General features: G+C 47.8%; 1 protein-coding gene across 4 annotated transcripts in view; it reads right to left on the bottom strand.

Annotated features, from left to right (window-relative positions):
• The window catches only part of MLXIP (MLX interacting protein), a 60717-nt gene extending 54519 nt beyond the window's left edge, over nt 1–6198 (bottom strand). For 2 of the 4 annotated variants that reach the window (XM_027566875.1, XM_027566876.1), the window contains exon 1: nt 5689–6188. In XM_027566875.1, the coding sequence (XP_027422676.1) occupies nt 5689–6101 (413 nt within the window). In that variant the 5' untranslated portion in view covers nt 6102–6188. Of the gene's footprint in view, nt 1–5688 lie in introns of all 4 variants that reach the window. The other 2 variants (XM_027566877.1, XM_027566874.1) reach the window with 2 other exon arrangements.
• Between the last annotated feature and the right edge of the window lie 8108 nt (nt 6199–14306).

Here is a 14306-nt window from a genome sequence, read left to right as displayed (position 1 = left end):
GGTTCCCCTCTTCCAATCCTACAGGAACTAGCACTTCTACCTTCTCTCTTACAGAGCTGCACGCTTCTGTGAGCAGACAAGGAGGAGACTTTTCAGCAAGAGACACCACCTTGGATGAGCTGCCTCACCTCCCAGCAACAAGGCAAATTAACTTTGTGCCTTTTTTTTTTTGGTTTGAAAAATATGAATTCCACCAGCACCTGCCTGAGATGGCTACTGCGACTTAGGATAACATAGAGACTCTAGGACACAGTAATTGCTCAGTTAGTGTGAATTTCCTTCCGTCTAGCAAATGACTTCCCTCCATCCTCTCTTCCACCTCCTTTCCCCAGGCTCTTCCCAATCTGACTACCCTTCTTTGCTCTTCCATCAGGATGGCAATCAGCCAGCCAGCCTCTACATAAACAGGAAATTTGTCCTGGACCACCAATGAAAAGAGCACAGGTAAAAGGAATTTTTGGACTTCCTGGGAAGGTGGATCGTAACTTCTGATAGGTAACACAGGGAAGGGGAGATACGTATGAAACCCCTATGACACGGGAAACTGTCCACACTGATCCCGATTATGCAAACACACACACACACAGACACACACTCTTCTGGTTTCGGGACCGTCCTCACTGCTGCTGTTAGACCTGGTTCACGTTGTTCATCACAGCCCTTGCTAACTGTTCTACAATTGCCTGTTTATCTGTCCCCCACTCCAAATCTGTGAGCTCCTGGAGGACAGAGACTATTCTTTCTCATCTCTGGAGCCCTCACTCCAACCCAGCATGGCCCTTTAATAGACACTATATAATGATTCAAGACCAAAGAAAGCCCAAGAGGAGAGAAACTGCTTCTCTTCGGCATGGTTGCAGAAGAGTAAAACCAATTTAGTCATCTGTGTGAATGGTTCTCATTTACAACTAGTTACCATGCCCAGGACTAGAAAATTCTTCCTTGGCAAACTTAACATTTAGAGGACAATTGCTATAAACCTTGAATCCTTGTCTGTCAGGAACAGTGGGTAACTATTCATATATATAGTCCATCCTAAAGGAAATCAGTCCTGAATATTCATTGGAAGGACTGATGCTGAAGCTGAAGCTCCAACACTATGGCCACCTGATGCAAAGAACCGACTCATTAGCAAAGACCCTGGTGCTGGGAAAGACTGAAAGCACAAGGAGAAGGGGATGACAGAGGATGAGATGGTTGGATGGCATCACCGACTTGACGGACATGAGTTTGAGCAAGCTCCGGGAGTTGGTGATGGCCTGGTGTACTGCAGTCCATGGAGTCGCAAAGAGTTGGACACAACTGAGCGACTAAACCGAACTGATACATACATATACAGGGCTACAGTTTGGAAACTTGTATCTTACAGATCCAAATTTAAAGGTTTCCTCGATTATCCACTGGAGCAGAGATCCACTGTCCAGGGACTTCCCTGGGGGTCCAGAGGCTAATACGCCACACTCCCAATGCAGGGGGCCCAGGTTCGATCCCTGGTCAGGGAACTAGATCCCACATGATCTAGCAACTAAGAGTTCATGTGTTGCAACTAAGAGCTGGTGTAGCCAAAATAAATTTTTAAAAAGAAAGAAACAAAAATAATTTTAAAAAAAGAAAGAAATCTACTGTCCAGAAAGCTACTGTTTATCTCTAAATACATAAAAGAATCGTCTCTCCCCTCACCCCACAGATATTTACACCAAAGGTCCCTAATAAAGTTACATAAAAAGGTAGAGAAGCGAAACCAAAACCAAACCCAGAAAGCTGTCTACTAGATGTGTTCAGAATCTGCGTGGGTGATTTACATGTGTGACTTTCCTCACAATGTTAAGAGGGAAAGAGCCATGAACTATGTTCTAGAGGACATAGCTCCACTGTGGGGCTTCAGAGAGTATGGACAAGCCAAGAATGCATCCATTTAGCATCTGTCAAGCCAGCATTTAAAAGCCACATTAAAGACCCCAGTTAGATATGTTACTTCCCTTAGTTTATGGATGAGTAACTTGGGCTCCTAAAAAATGTCAGCTGAATGATGATGCAGAAGGGATTCAGCCCATTAAACCTCCTGTTGCTTCTTATTTGCCAGGCACTAGACCCATTCTAATCCCAGGGACGGGGGAGCCTGGTGGGCTGCCATCTATGGGGTCGCACAGAGTCGGACACGACAGAAGCGACTTAGCAGCAGCAGCAGCAGCAGCAGCAGACCCATTCGTGGGGTTTCCCTGATGGCTCAGCGGTAAAAATCCGCCTGCAATGCAGGAGACACAGGAGACGTGGCTTCAGTCCCTGGGCCAGGAAGATCCCATGGAGGAGGAAATGGCAACCCACTCCAGTATTCTTGCCTGGAAAATCCCATAGACAGAGGACCCTGGCAGGCTACAGTCCATGGGGCCGCAAAGAATCGGACATGACTGAGAAGGCAGGCAGACCCATTTATAGACATTATCTTAGTTATAAGTTATATTTATAAGTTATAAGTATAATTATAAGTTATACTTATCCTCCCTTCCATCCTGCAGGGACACCGTACTCTCCCCACGTCCCCAGTGGCGGATAGGAAGCTTTAGAGAAGGCAGGCCATGAATTTCTAAGCTCTGCCTTGGGGAGAGGCAACTTCTTCCTCTTCCAAACATTCCAACAATTGACCTCACACTGCAGGACCAAATCAAGATGTTTCACTACAGGGGGCTTTTCTTAGCATCATGGTGTGGGAAGGATGTGGATTTTACGGCCAGCTACAGGAAGCTGGAATCCGTCCACACTGTTACCTGTCCAGGTGGACCATGGGGCACCCCACATTTTCCCCAAAGTCAGTCTTGCCAAAGACCCTTTAGCAGTTCATGACTTTGCAAGTTCAGGGACAGATCACATCAGAGTCCCTAGTCCACTTCACACGACTGGGGAAAAAACCACCACAACTTCCCCTGCCCTTAGTTCCTCCCCCCAAAGAGCTGCTGAACCTCATCTGGAAACAGCTGGGAGGCAGCAGTTAACAGGAAACCAAACCCAAAAAAAAAAAAAGCACAGAGTGTACCAGGGAGAGTTAGGCGGCTAGAACGAAGAGGCCGGGGGACCGACAGGAAGCTGAAGTCAGAAAGAGCCCAGGCCAGAAACAGACAGAAGAGGAGGAGGCCCAGCGGCCAGGAGAGGGAGAAAACCTGGAAAACAGGGGTGAAGGCTCAACATGGCCCTGAAAGGGGAGTGAGGCCACTTCTGGGGTTGTTTTCTTTCCCCTCTGCCCCCCATATCGCAACCCTCCTTCTCTGAAAGCCAGTGAGCAGTCTTCGCAGGATAGCTGAGGTCAGAAACATTTGTTCTTATGCTGCTTTCTGGGCCAGAGGCTGCAGCCCAGATAACTGGGTTTGAGTCCTCCTCCTGTCAATCTGTACCCACGTTCCACGCTGCCAACTAAATTCTGGGGCCACCCAGATTAGCCTCACGCAGAGAGGGACACGATGAGCATCTTCATGAGAAATTACTAGGCGGATGCCCAATGGGGGACCCGCAGTGGCAGGAGACTCTGCATGGGGAATGACAGCAAAGCCGGACAGACAACTAGCAGGGCTGGATGTCTCAAAGAACAAGGTAAGCCTCAAACCAAACTAAGCGTGCATTTTGCAACCAAGAAAGTTAAATGAGCAACGGCTGGCTGCCAAAATATTTTCAAAAGAAATGGAAAAAAAAATACCATTACTAAAATTCTTTGGTGTCATTTAATAATACGCCTTCAGGTTATCCAAACTGAGGACAGAGGGCAGACTGGTTTATTTACCCTTTAGCAGAGCTTAGGTGAGCTCTTCGGCCCTTGCCTCCTGCACTCCATCGCCCATTCTCTGTATGCGGAGAAGTTGATATTAAAATAAAGGCGAGGATTAAGTTTGCTTTATAGAACACATTCCTGTCTTTCACCTCCAGGTTTGTTTGGAAGCCCTCTCTTTCTCACTGCACCGTATGCTACAGTCGAGTCGAGTTTGATTCCAATGAAGAGCTCAAAATTTGAGACCGAGTAAGCAGGGCTAACCCTGGAGGAGGAAATGGCAACCCGCTCCCATATTCTTGCCTGGAAAATCCCACAGACAGAGGATCCCGGCGGGTTACAGTCCATGGGGTCGCCAAGAGTCAGACACGAGCAAGCATGCACGCACGCACGAAGCAGGGCTAAAAGCGGGCAGAGGGCTGAGACCTCAATACAATTTGGGTTTAAAAAAAAAAAATCTTCACAGGCTTGGTGCCAGCTCAAACTGGCAAGACCAGAGAATCAGAGCAGAGCCTAACCAATGTGCCACGCAAAGTGGGTGGGAGGAGAGCTCTGGGTAACGTACTGCAGCCATGTGGCAAACAAACCATCAGGGAAGCCTTCAAGAGAGGAAATGGGGGCGGGCAGAGTCGGGGTGCGTTTCAGGAACATAACAAAGGAACAAGTTGACTAATCATTTATTCCAGAGGGGGAAAATGCCACCGGGAGCTATGTATATCTAGCGTTTCAGCTTCAGGTAAATGTATAACTTGGGTATATTCGGGGCTCACTGCTTTCCAAAAAAAGGTGGGGGCGGTGGAGGGAAACGTTCGTACTCCTCATGATACTGCTTCTGGAGTCTCCAAGGAAACTTTGTCTGCGCTGCCTGCAGCAGACACCTAAGACAACCCCAGCCAGTCCAGTTACTAATGCAGTAATCTCCACTCTGCCGAGATCCTATCGTGAGCTTTGTGCAGGGCTGGGCTGCTCCGCACTGCAGCTCCTCCAAAGAAGTTCTGTTTCCGAGGCAGAAGTTATCTGAAGCAAATACCTGACAAATACTGAGAAAGGGAGAGTGGAAGGGCATTTTAAGCCCTGAGGTTAAACCCAGGCATTTCTGTGACTTGGGGTAAAAAAGAGATCTCCGCCTAGAGCCAGAGCCATAGGTGAGGATGGTGTCTGGGATACCTGCCCTAAACATCTCCAAATTATGTTTCAGGGCCAGCCCAAGGAGCCTCCAACTTGCCAGGGGGACAGCCTCCACCATCAAGGGCTAGGGCTTCAAGTTTTCCTAGGAGGCACTCAGGGCCCCTCCCAAATGTGGGTGGGGGCAGGGCTTCCCAATCAAGAGGGTGTGAGGGAACCCAGCCTCCCTCACAATAAGAAAATTAGCTCACACTTCAGGAGCAACTAAATATGTGCCAGGCGCTGAAATAAGCACTTTACCTATCTCATTCCATCCCCACAGCAGCCAACGGAGGCAGGTAATACTGTCACCCTCTATAAAGAAGGAAACGGGCTCGCAGACTTTACACAATCAGTAAACCAGCGCTTAACCACCCTGGACAGGTGGTCCCACTACTCCCTATTGCCGGAAACACACAAAGCTTTGGGGGGAAGGGTGGATAAAGTCTAATAACACGAGGTATAGCCTGTATTTACACCTTTTTCTAGTCTGAAATCAGTGGCCTCGGGACATTGGTGGCGGGGGGCGGGGGGGGGGGGTGGCTAGCTGGGGAACGTGAAGCCGGAAGAACTTAAGCCCTTGCAGACAGGGAAGAGGCCAGGACCTCCACCCGTCTCGTTTCCACTCGGGACCCCAGACCCATAAACCCACCGGATGGGGGAAGACCCAAAGGGAATGCCTGAAGCTAAGAGGTCCCCCGGCGGCAGCCCTCCACGCTTGTTTTGTCAAAGGAACCCCGCTCGAGAGGTGGGGCCGGCCGGGTTCCTACCTGTAGGCCAGGGTCATGCACTCGAAGAGCTTGGTGAGCGAGGCGTCGATGGACAAGTGGCAGGAGCTGGTCTTGCCGAAGCTGTAGGTCTGGCACGTCTGCTTGTTGACCGTGTCGAAATCGTAGCCCTTCTTGGGCGGGTGCTCCCGGTGCGGCGACGACACCATGAAGTGGCCGCTGTGGATGATCTGCTGGCGGCGCGGAGGCTCCTCGCGGCCCGACCCGGCCTTGGGCGGCGGTAGCACGGCGCTCGCCTGGCCCCTGGCCGGGGTGGCTGCGCCGGAGGCGGGCGGCGGGGACGGTTCATCCGTGTCAGAGTCGTCGTCGTCCTCGGGCACCTGGGGCTTCAGCAGCACGGCGCGGCCCCGACTGCGGGGCCGGCTCTGGGAGCACATGAAGACGTCGGCGGCCATGGGGGGTGCCCGGCCGGGGGCATCCCCCGGGGCGCGGGGCGACGCAGGGGAGCGAGCGAGACGGGGCGCCGGCCCGGGCCGGCCCGCGCGCCGACTGTCCGCGAGCGCGCGGCGGGGCGGGAGGGGGAGGGCGCGGGCCGACAGGGCCGCCTCGGCGCCGGCCCTGGCGTGACGTCACTGGAGCGTCTCGGCCAATCGGGCTCCCGCGTCGGCCTCTTAAAGGCGCAGGGGTCCTTTCCGTAGCTGGGCGGACAAAAAAAGGCGGGGGGGAGGGGGAACCGGAGGCCACGCCTCCCGGCCCCGCCCCTAGCCATCCCTTTCCCTTCGGGGTGCTGCGGGACATGGTGGCCAGGTGGTGTCACTCGCCAGTGTCTTGGCCTAAGAGAGGCGTTGGCCAAGCAGGTCGTGCAGATCCCGCCTCACACTCCCGGGAATGGTTCTGCCGCCTCGCCGCGGCCGGACGGGCGCTCCACGTGGTGGGTGGGGGTGGCGCTCCTTCCCCCTCCCAGGCCCCGCTTTCTCCTGCAGGGCCCGGAACTGTGTCCTAATGGCTCTTCCGAGATATTGCTGGGCCCTGAGGGTTTCGTCCCCATTTTATTGATGAGAAGACAGAGTCGCTGAATACCAACGGGATTTTCTAACGCGAAAGCAAGATCACTAACACTTCTCACCTCCGCAGAGGTAAAAACTAGCTCTTTAGTTAAGGCACTTTCCCAGGACATCGCAATCTGTCAGTGGCAGACACAGCCACCAGCTCCTTTAACTACAACTCAAAATACTGTCATTGTTGTTAAGATCTTAAACTTGGAAGGCGAACCAGCCCCTGCTAACTGCTAAGTCACTTCAGTCGTGTCCGACTCTGTGCGACCCCATAGACGGCAGCCCACCAGGCTTCCCCGTCCCTGGGATTCTCCAGGCAAGAACACTGGAGTGGGTTGCCATTTCCTTCTCCAGTACATGAAAGTGAAAAGTGAAAGTGAAGTCGCTAGCGACCCCATGGACTGCAGCCCACCAGGCTCCTCCCTCCATGGGATTATCTAGGCAAAAGTACTGGAGTGGGGTGCCATTGCCTTCTCTGAAACCCTTCCAAAAGGGGAAATTCTGAGCCGTAATTTTCTTCTCTGTCAAATGGGGATTCCTATGCCTCAGAAAGTTGTGACAATTTAAAAATGACTATAAAGTGCTTTGCACAGTGCCAAGCAAAGAATGAGCACTAAATAAACAGACTACAGACTGAAGGGACTGAACCAGCCAGACCAAAGGCATCTAGAAATTGCCAATACTCAGCCACTTTTGACTATAGAAACAGCGATTTCCTATGGCCCAACATAATAGTTGACATGTATAGAAAGCGGTCAAGGGGCTCAAAGCCAGCTGGCAGGGGCCACGTAGGGAGGGCAGGGCAACTAGAGGGCCAGTGGGGCCCCTGGGGCAGGCGCTCCCATCCTAGTCTCTGTAGGGCCTCCAGGGTCCTCTACAGCTGCTCCTGTGCTCTGCTTTGAAGCCAGTTTAATTTCCAGATTTGGGTGGGGTCTCAGCTTGTTACCACACCTTCCTCCTGATGAGGGAGCCTGTTGGGAGTGAAAGGGACAAATGGCTCTTATCAAAGCAACTGTGCAAACTCCATCCCCGGATGTCTTCAAGGAGGGAAAGGCCAGACTGACTGGCAGCTGGTGTGAGTTTGAAGTCTCCTCCCTTGCCCAAACTACCACTCCCAACTCTGGTTGCAAACATCCTAAACAGTTAAATGCCCAGCCTCTTTTGATATGGCAATTCCACTTCTATAATTTTATCCTAAAGTCTGTGTGTGCATCATTTATAAACAACGTGATGTCTAACAAGAGGGCATACATTGAATATACTATAGTCCCTAATCGGAGAAGGCAATGGCACCCCACTCCAGTACTCTTGCCTGGAAAATCCCATGGATGGAGGAGCCTGGTAGGCTTCAGTCCCTGGGGTCGCTAAGAGTCAGACACGACTGAGCGACTTCACTTTCACTTTTCACTTTCATGCATTGCAGAAGGAAATGGCAACCCGATCCAGTGTTCTTGCCTGGAGAATCCCAGGGACGGGGGAGCCTGGTGGACTGCCGTCTATGGGGTCGCACAGAGTCGGACACGACTGAAGTGACTTAGCATTAGCATTATAGTCCCTAATACAATGAAAGACTACATTTTAAATGATGCAAATGTATATTTATTGACATTGGAAAATATCATATATTGTTGGGTGGAAAGACAATTTTTAAAAAGTTATCAAGGGGTGGGAGGTGGGAGGGAAGTTCAAGAGGGAGGGGACATATACCTATGGATGATTCATGTTGATATGTGGTGGAAACCAACACAATATTGTAAAGCAGTTATCCTCCAATTAAAAATAAATAAATTTTTTAAAAGTTATTAGCGGAATTCTTTGGTGGCTCAGTGGTGGGGAGGACTCCAAACTTTCACTCCAAGGGGCAGGGGTTCAATCCCTGGTTGGGGAACTAGGATCCTACAAGCCACATCGGCACAGCCAAAAAAAAAAGTTATCAGTAGTTTGATGTCAATTTTTAAAAATTCATATATTTATGTGTGTATGTCAGAAGTGCACCATAATGTTAACACTGGTTATCTCTGGGTGGGGCAACTATTTTCTAATTACCAAAAGAGACAATTATTACTTGTATACTTTTTTTCTTTGCAGTGTACTCTTTATTTCTCTTTGGTTTCTTAACACAAAAGGTATCTATGTGAAAGGAGATATATATATATATATGTATAGTTTTTTTTTTATGTTGACCATCTTTTAAAAGTCTTGACTGAATGTGTTACAATATTGCTTCTGTTGTTTATGTTCTGATTTTTTGGCCATGAGGCATGTGAGATCTTAGCTCCCCAACCAGGGTTTAAACCCTACACCCCCGGCATTGGAAAGTGAAGTCTTAACCACTGGACTGCCAGTGAAGACTGCCAGTGAAGTCTGTACTTTAAAAAAAAAAAATTTTTTTAAGGCCCTGCCATGTGGGGTGCAGGATCTCATTAATTGTTCCCTGACCAGGGACTGAACCCATGCTCCCTTCAGTGGAAGCACAGAATCTTGACCACTGGATCACCAGGGAGGTCCCAAGGATATATACTTTAAAAAACAAAAGCAAACAAACAAAAAACAAACCCCATCAATTTCCTGGGAGGAGATACACTCTTAAGGCTGAAGCTGAAAACTGGCAACATATAGGCCTTACTCGGTACACAAACATGCTTTGTTTAATCCTCCCCATAATTTCCTAAAGATCACATTAGAAAAGAAGCAAGACTTGAGGAAAAGCAGTTTAAAATGCAGTTAAAAGCAGAGGACCACCAAGAATGAGAGCTGCAGCTTGCTCCAAGCTCCCAGTCATTGGCTAGAAGAAAGTCTCAAGGGCAGTTTTGGGGAAAATGTGGCAATATTTGCCAAGGATCTAGGCTGATGACTGCCCCCTCCCTCCTACCGAGTAGTGGACAGCGACAGCAAGTGCACAGGGGGACACGCAGGGCAGTGTCCCAGGGGAGCCAGCAACTCCATGAGGGACAAAGAGCTTCCACACCCAGCAAGCCACAAGACCACACAGTCTCACCGGATAACCATCTTCTACCAGAACCTCATAGGATAACCATCTTCAACCAAAAATAAGAAGCAGCATTCCATGGTAATCAAATCAGCAAACAGGCAGAGAAGAATTCCCAAATACAGGGAATTCCCTGGCAGTCAGTGGTCAGGTCTCCACACTTTCACTGCCGAGGTCTCGGATTCAATCCCCAGTCAGGGAAACAAGATCCCATAAGCCTTGCAGCACAGCCAAAAAAAAAAAAAAAAAACCCAAATACGAAATGTTACAGACCAGCAAAGCTCAGCAAACAATTAAGGAAAGTCAGCAGTCTGGAAGAAAGCTACCTGAGAACTAAAAAGTGAAAGGGAAACTTTAACAGAACAAACATAAGACTTTAAAAAATAAATAGCCCTGGAAAGAATACAGAAGATTCTGAACACATTGAGCAACAACCAATATGCAAAAGAAGCAAACAGAGGTCCTGGGAAAAAAATATGAATATAAAATTATGATTTTGTAGAAAAGTCAAGTTGAATAGCAAAATGACTGTCTGGAAAACACAGTTGTAAACTGAAAGACTAATCTGAGAATTTATTCCCAAAGACTGACAAAAGGACAAAGGGAAATTAAGTGACGTGGAGGATTCTTCCAGCGAAAGTTCCAGCACCTGCCTGATGGTTCCAGAAAGGAAGAAGAAGAAAGTAAAAGAGAGAGGAAAAATTGGAGAGAGGAAATAAAGCAGCAGTAAAAGAAAATTTCCCAGTGCTAAAGAAGCAAACATTCCATACGGGTCAAACAGGCTGACAGTGCTGTGATAAACCACACCCATAATTGCAAAGGCTTAAATACCCAAAAGTGGTTTTGGTGATGGAGTGAAAGTGCTGCACTCAATATGCCAGCAAATTTGGGAAACTCAGCAGTGGCCACAGGACTGGAAAAGGTCCGTTTTCATTCCAATCCCAAAGAAAGGCAATGCCAAAGAATGCTCAAACTACCGCACAATTGCACTCATCTCACACGCTAGTAAAGTAATGCTCAAAATTCTCCAAGCCAGGCTTCAGCAGTACGTGAACCGTGAACTTCCAGATGTTCAAGCTGGTTTTAGAAAAGGCAGAGGAACCAGAGATCAAATTGCCAACATCAGCTGGATCATTGAAAAAGCAAGAGAGTTCCAGAAAAACATCTATTTCTGCTTTATTGACTATGCCAAAGCCTTTGACTGTGTGGATCACAAAAAACTGTGGAAAATTCTGAAAGAGATGGGAATACAGACCACCTGACCTGCCTCTTGAGAAATCTGTATGCAGGTCAGGAAGCAACAGTTAGAACTGGACATGGAACAACAGACTGGTTCCAAATAGGAAAAGGAGTCCGTCAAGGCTGTATATTATCACCCTGCTTATTTAACTTATATGCAGAGTACATCATGAGAAACGCTGGGCTGGAAGAAGCACAAGCTGGAATCAAGATTGCCATGAGAAATATCAATCACCTCAGATATGCAGATGACACCACCCTTATGGCAGAAAGTGAAGAGGAATTAAAAAGCCTCTTGATCAAAGTGAAAGAGGAAAGTGGAAAAGTTGGCTTAAAGCTCAACATTCAGAAAATGAAGATCATGGCATCTGCTCCCATCACTTCATGGGAAATAGATAAGGAAACAGTGGAAACAGTGTCAGACTTTATTTTTGGGGGCTCCAAAATCACTGCAGATGGTGACTGCAGCCATGAAATTAAAAGATGCTTACTCCTTGGAAGGAAAGTTACGACCAACCTAGATAGCATATTCAAAAGCAGAGACATTACTTTGCCAACAAAGGTTCGTATAGTCAAGGCTATGGTTTTTCCTGTGGTCATGTATGGATGTGAGAGTTGGACTGTGAAGAAAGCTGAGTGCCGAAGAATTGATGCTTTTGAACTGTGGTGTTGGAGAAGACTCTTGAGAGTCCCTTGGACTGCAAGGAGATCCAACCAGTCCATTCTGAAGGAGATCAGCCCTGGGATTTCTTTGGAAGGAATGATGCTAAAGCTGAAACTCCAGTACTTTGGCCACCTCATGCGAAGAATTGACTCATTGGAAAAGATTCTGATGCTGGGAGGGATTGGGGGCAGGAGGAGAAGGGGATGACAGAGGATGAGATGGCTGGATGGCATCACTGACTCGATGGACGTGAGTCTGAGTGAACTCTGAGAGTTGGTGATGGACAGGGAGGCCTGGCGTGCTGCGATTCATGGGGTCGCGAAGAGTCGAACACGACTGAGCGACTGAACTAACTAAAACCACAAAGGTGTGCTTCTACTGAAAGCTACCTGTCTATTGACTACACATCCATTATAGGCTGACAGTGTGCTCTGCTGGTCAGAGTTGCTCCCAGACTCGAGCCACAGAGCAGCCACTATGGCAAATGCTTCCCAGAAGGGATGTGTACTCGCAACTCACCGGCCAGAACTAATCACATGGCCCCACCCCAAGCACAAGGGAATTAGGAAGTACAACACGATCATAAGACCAGAAACCAGCCAGCCAGAAATATTTGGTGAATAGCACTGGTGACCAAATGAGCACAAAGACACACGCACACACACACCCCAACTGAAAACATACACATACACTGGTGACCACTGAGGACTATAGCTCTGGATTTCAAAGGTTTCCAAAAATGCAATACTATACATGACTTTTGGAAGCATTATGCTGAGTCAGAGAAGTTGGACTTTAAAAGCCATATATTGTTTGATTTGATTTATATGATATCTGGGAAAAGGCAAGATGATATGAACAAAAACCAGATTAGAGCTTGCCAAGAGTTAGAGGGTCAGGAACTAACTACAATGAGGAACAGGGGTACTATCTGGAGTGATGAAAATATCTCTTGATTATGGGTGGTGGTTACATGACTGTGTAAGTTTCTCAAAATCCATAGAAGGCTTCCCTGGTGGTCCAGCGGTAAGAATCTGCCTTTGCTGAGCAGGGGACACTGGTTTGATCCCTGGCTCGGGAAGATCCCATATACCATGGGGCAATTAAGCCCACGTGCCCAAACTACAGATGACACCACCCTTATGGCACAAAGCAAAGAACTAAAGAGCCTCTTGATGAAAGTGAAAGAGAGTGAAAAAGCTGGCTTAAAACTCAACATTCAGAAAACTAAGATCATGGCATCCACTCCCATCACTTCATGGCAAATAGATGGGGAAACTATGGAAACAGTGACAGACTTATTTTCTTGGGCTCCAAAATCACTGCAGATGGTGACTGCAGCCATGAAATTAAAAGACGCTCGCTCCTTGGAAGAAAAGCTATGACCAACCTAGACAGCATATTAAAAAGCAGAGACATTACTTTTCCAACAAAGGTCCATCTGGTCAAAGCTATGGTCTTTCCAGTAGTCATGTATGGATGTAAGAGTTGGACCATAAAGAAAGCTGAGTGCTGAAGAATTGATGCTGTTGAACTGTGGTGTTGGAGAAGACTCTTGAGAGTCCCTTGGACTGCAAGAAGATCCAATCAGTCCATCCTAAAGGACATCAGTCCTGAATATATTCATTGGAAGGACTGATGCTGAAGCTGAAACTCCAACACTTTGGCCACCTGATTCGAAGAACTGACTCATTGAAAAAGACCCTGATGCTGGGAAAGACTGAAGGTGGGAGGAGAAGGGGACAACAAAGGATGAGATGGTTGAATGGCATCACCGACTTGATGGACATGAGTTTGAGTAAGCTCCAGGAGTTGGTGATGGACAGGGAAGCCTGGTGTGCTGCAGTCCATGGGGTTGCAAAGAATTGGACACGACTAAGCAACTCAACTGAACTGAACCACAACTACTGACGTCTTCACGCCCAAGAGCCCATGCTCTGCGATAAGACAAGCCACCACAATGAGAAGCCCGGGCACCACAACTAGAGAAAGACCAAAAAGCAACGAAGACCCAGCACAGCCAAAAATAAATAAATAAATATTTATTTTAAAAAATCAATATAGATGTACAGAGTCGGACACAACTGAAGCGACTTGGCAGCAGCAGCAGCATAGATGTGTACCTAAAAAGGGTGAATTTCACTTTATGTAAATTATACCTCAAATCTTGGAGGATACAGGTTAAAAGTCCTTTTCCTGCGTAGGCTATGTTTGAAAGAATTACTAGAGGTTATTCTCCAGCAAAAGAAAAATTAAATTCAAGTAAGAGAAAGATGGGCTTCCCAGGTGGTGCTAGTGGTAAAGAACCCACCTGCCAATGCAAGAGACATAAGAGATGCTGTTCAATTCCTGGGTCACAAAGATCGCCTGGAGGAGGGTGTGGCAACCCGCTCCAGTATTCATGCCTAGAGAATCCCATAGACAGAGGAGCCTGGTGGGCTATACAGTCCATAGGGTCCCAAAGAGTCAGACACGACGGAAGCAACTTAGCACAGTGCAGAAAAGAAAGATATGAGACACAAGAAACAGCTTAGAGCAAACAAATGAAATCAAACTTAAAATTGAATTTTGAAATTATGATTTTTGAAGATTTTTATAAACATAAAATATAAAGTTTTGAAAGTTAAACCATGTTAGATAGCTTATTAAAAACTCTCTGCCAGCCTCTCACTCCCTGCATGCCTCCATGCCTACTGCCTCTGATTCTCGAGCT

This window comes from Bos indicus x Bos taurus, chromosome 17, assembly GCF_003369695.1.
Source record: "Bos indicus x Bos taurus breed Angus x Brahman F1 hybrid chromosome 17, Bos_hybrid_MaternalHap_v2.0, whole genome shotgun sequence".
Lineage (NCBI taxonomy): Eukaryota > Metazoa > Chordata > Mammalia > Artiodactyla > Bovidae > Bos > Bos indicus x Bos taurus.
Note: the sequence above shows the minus strand (reverse complement) of the source record. Positions and strands in the feature narration are given on the sequence as shown.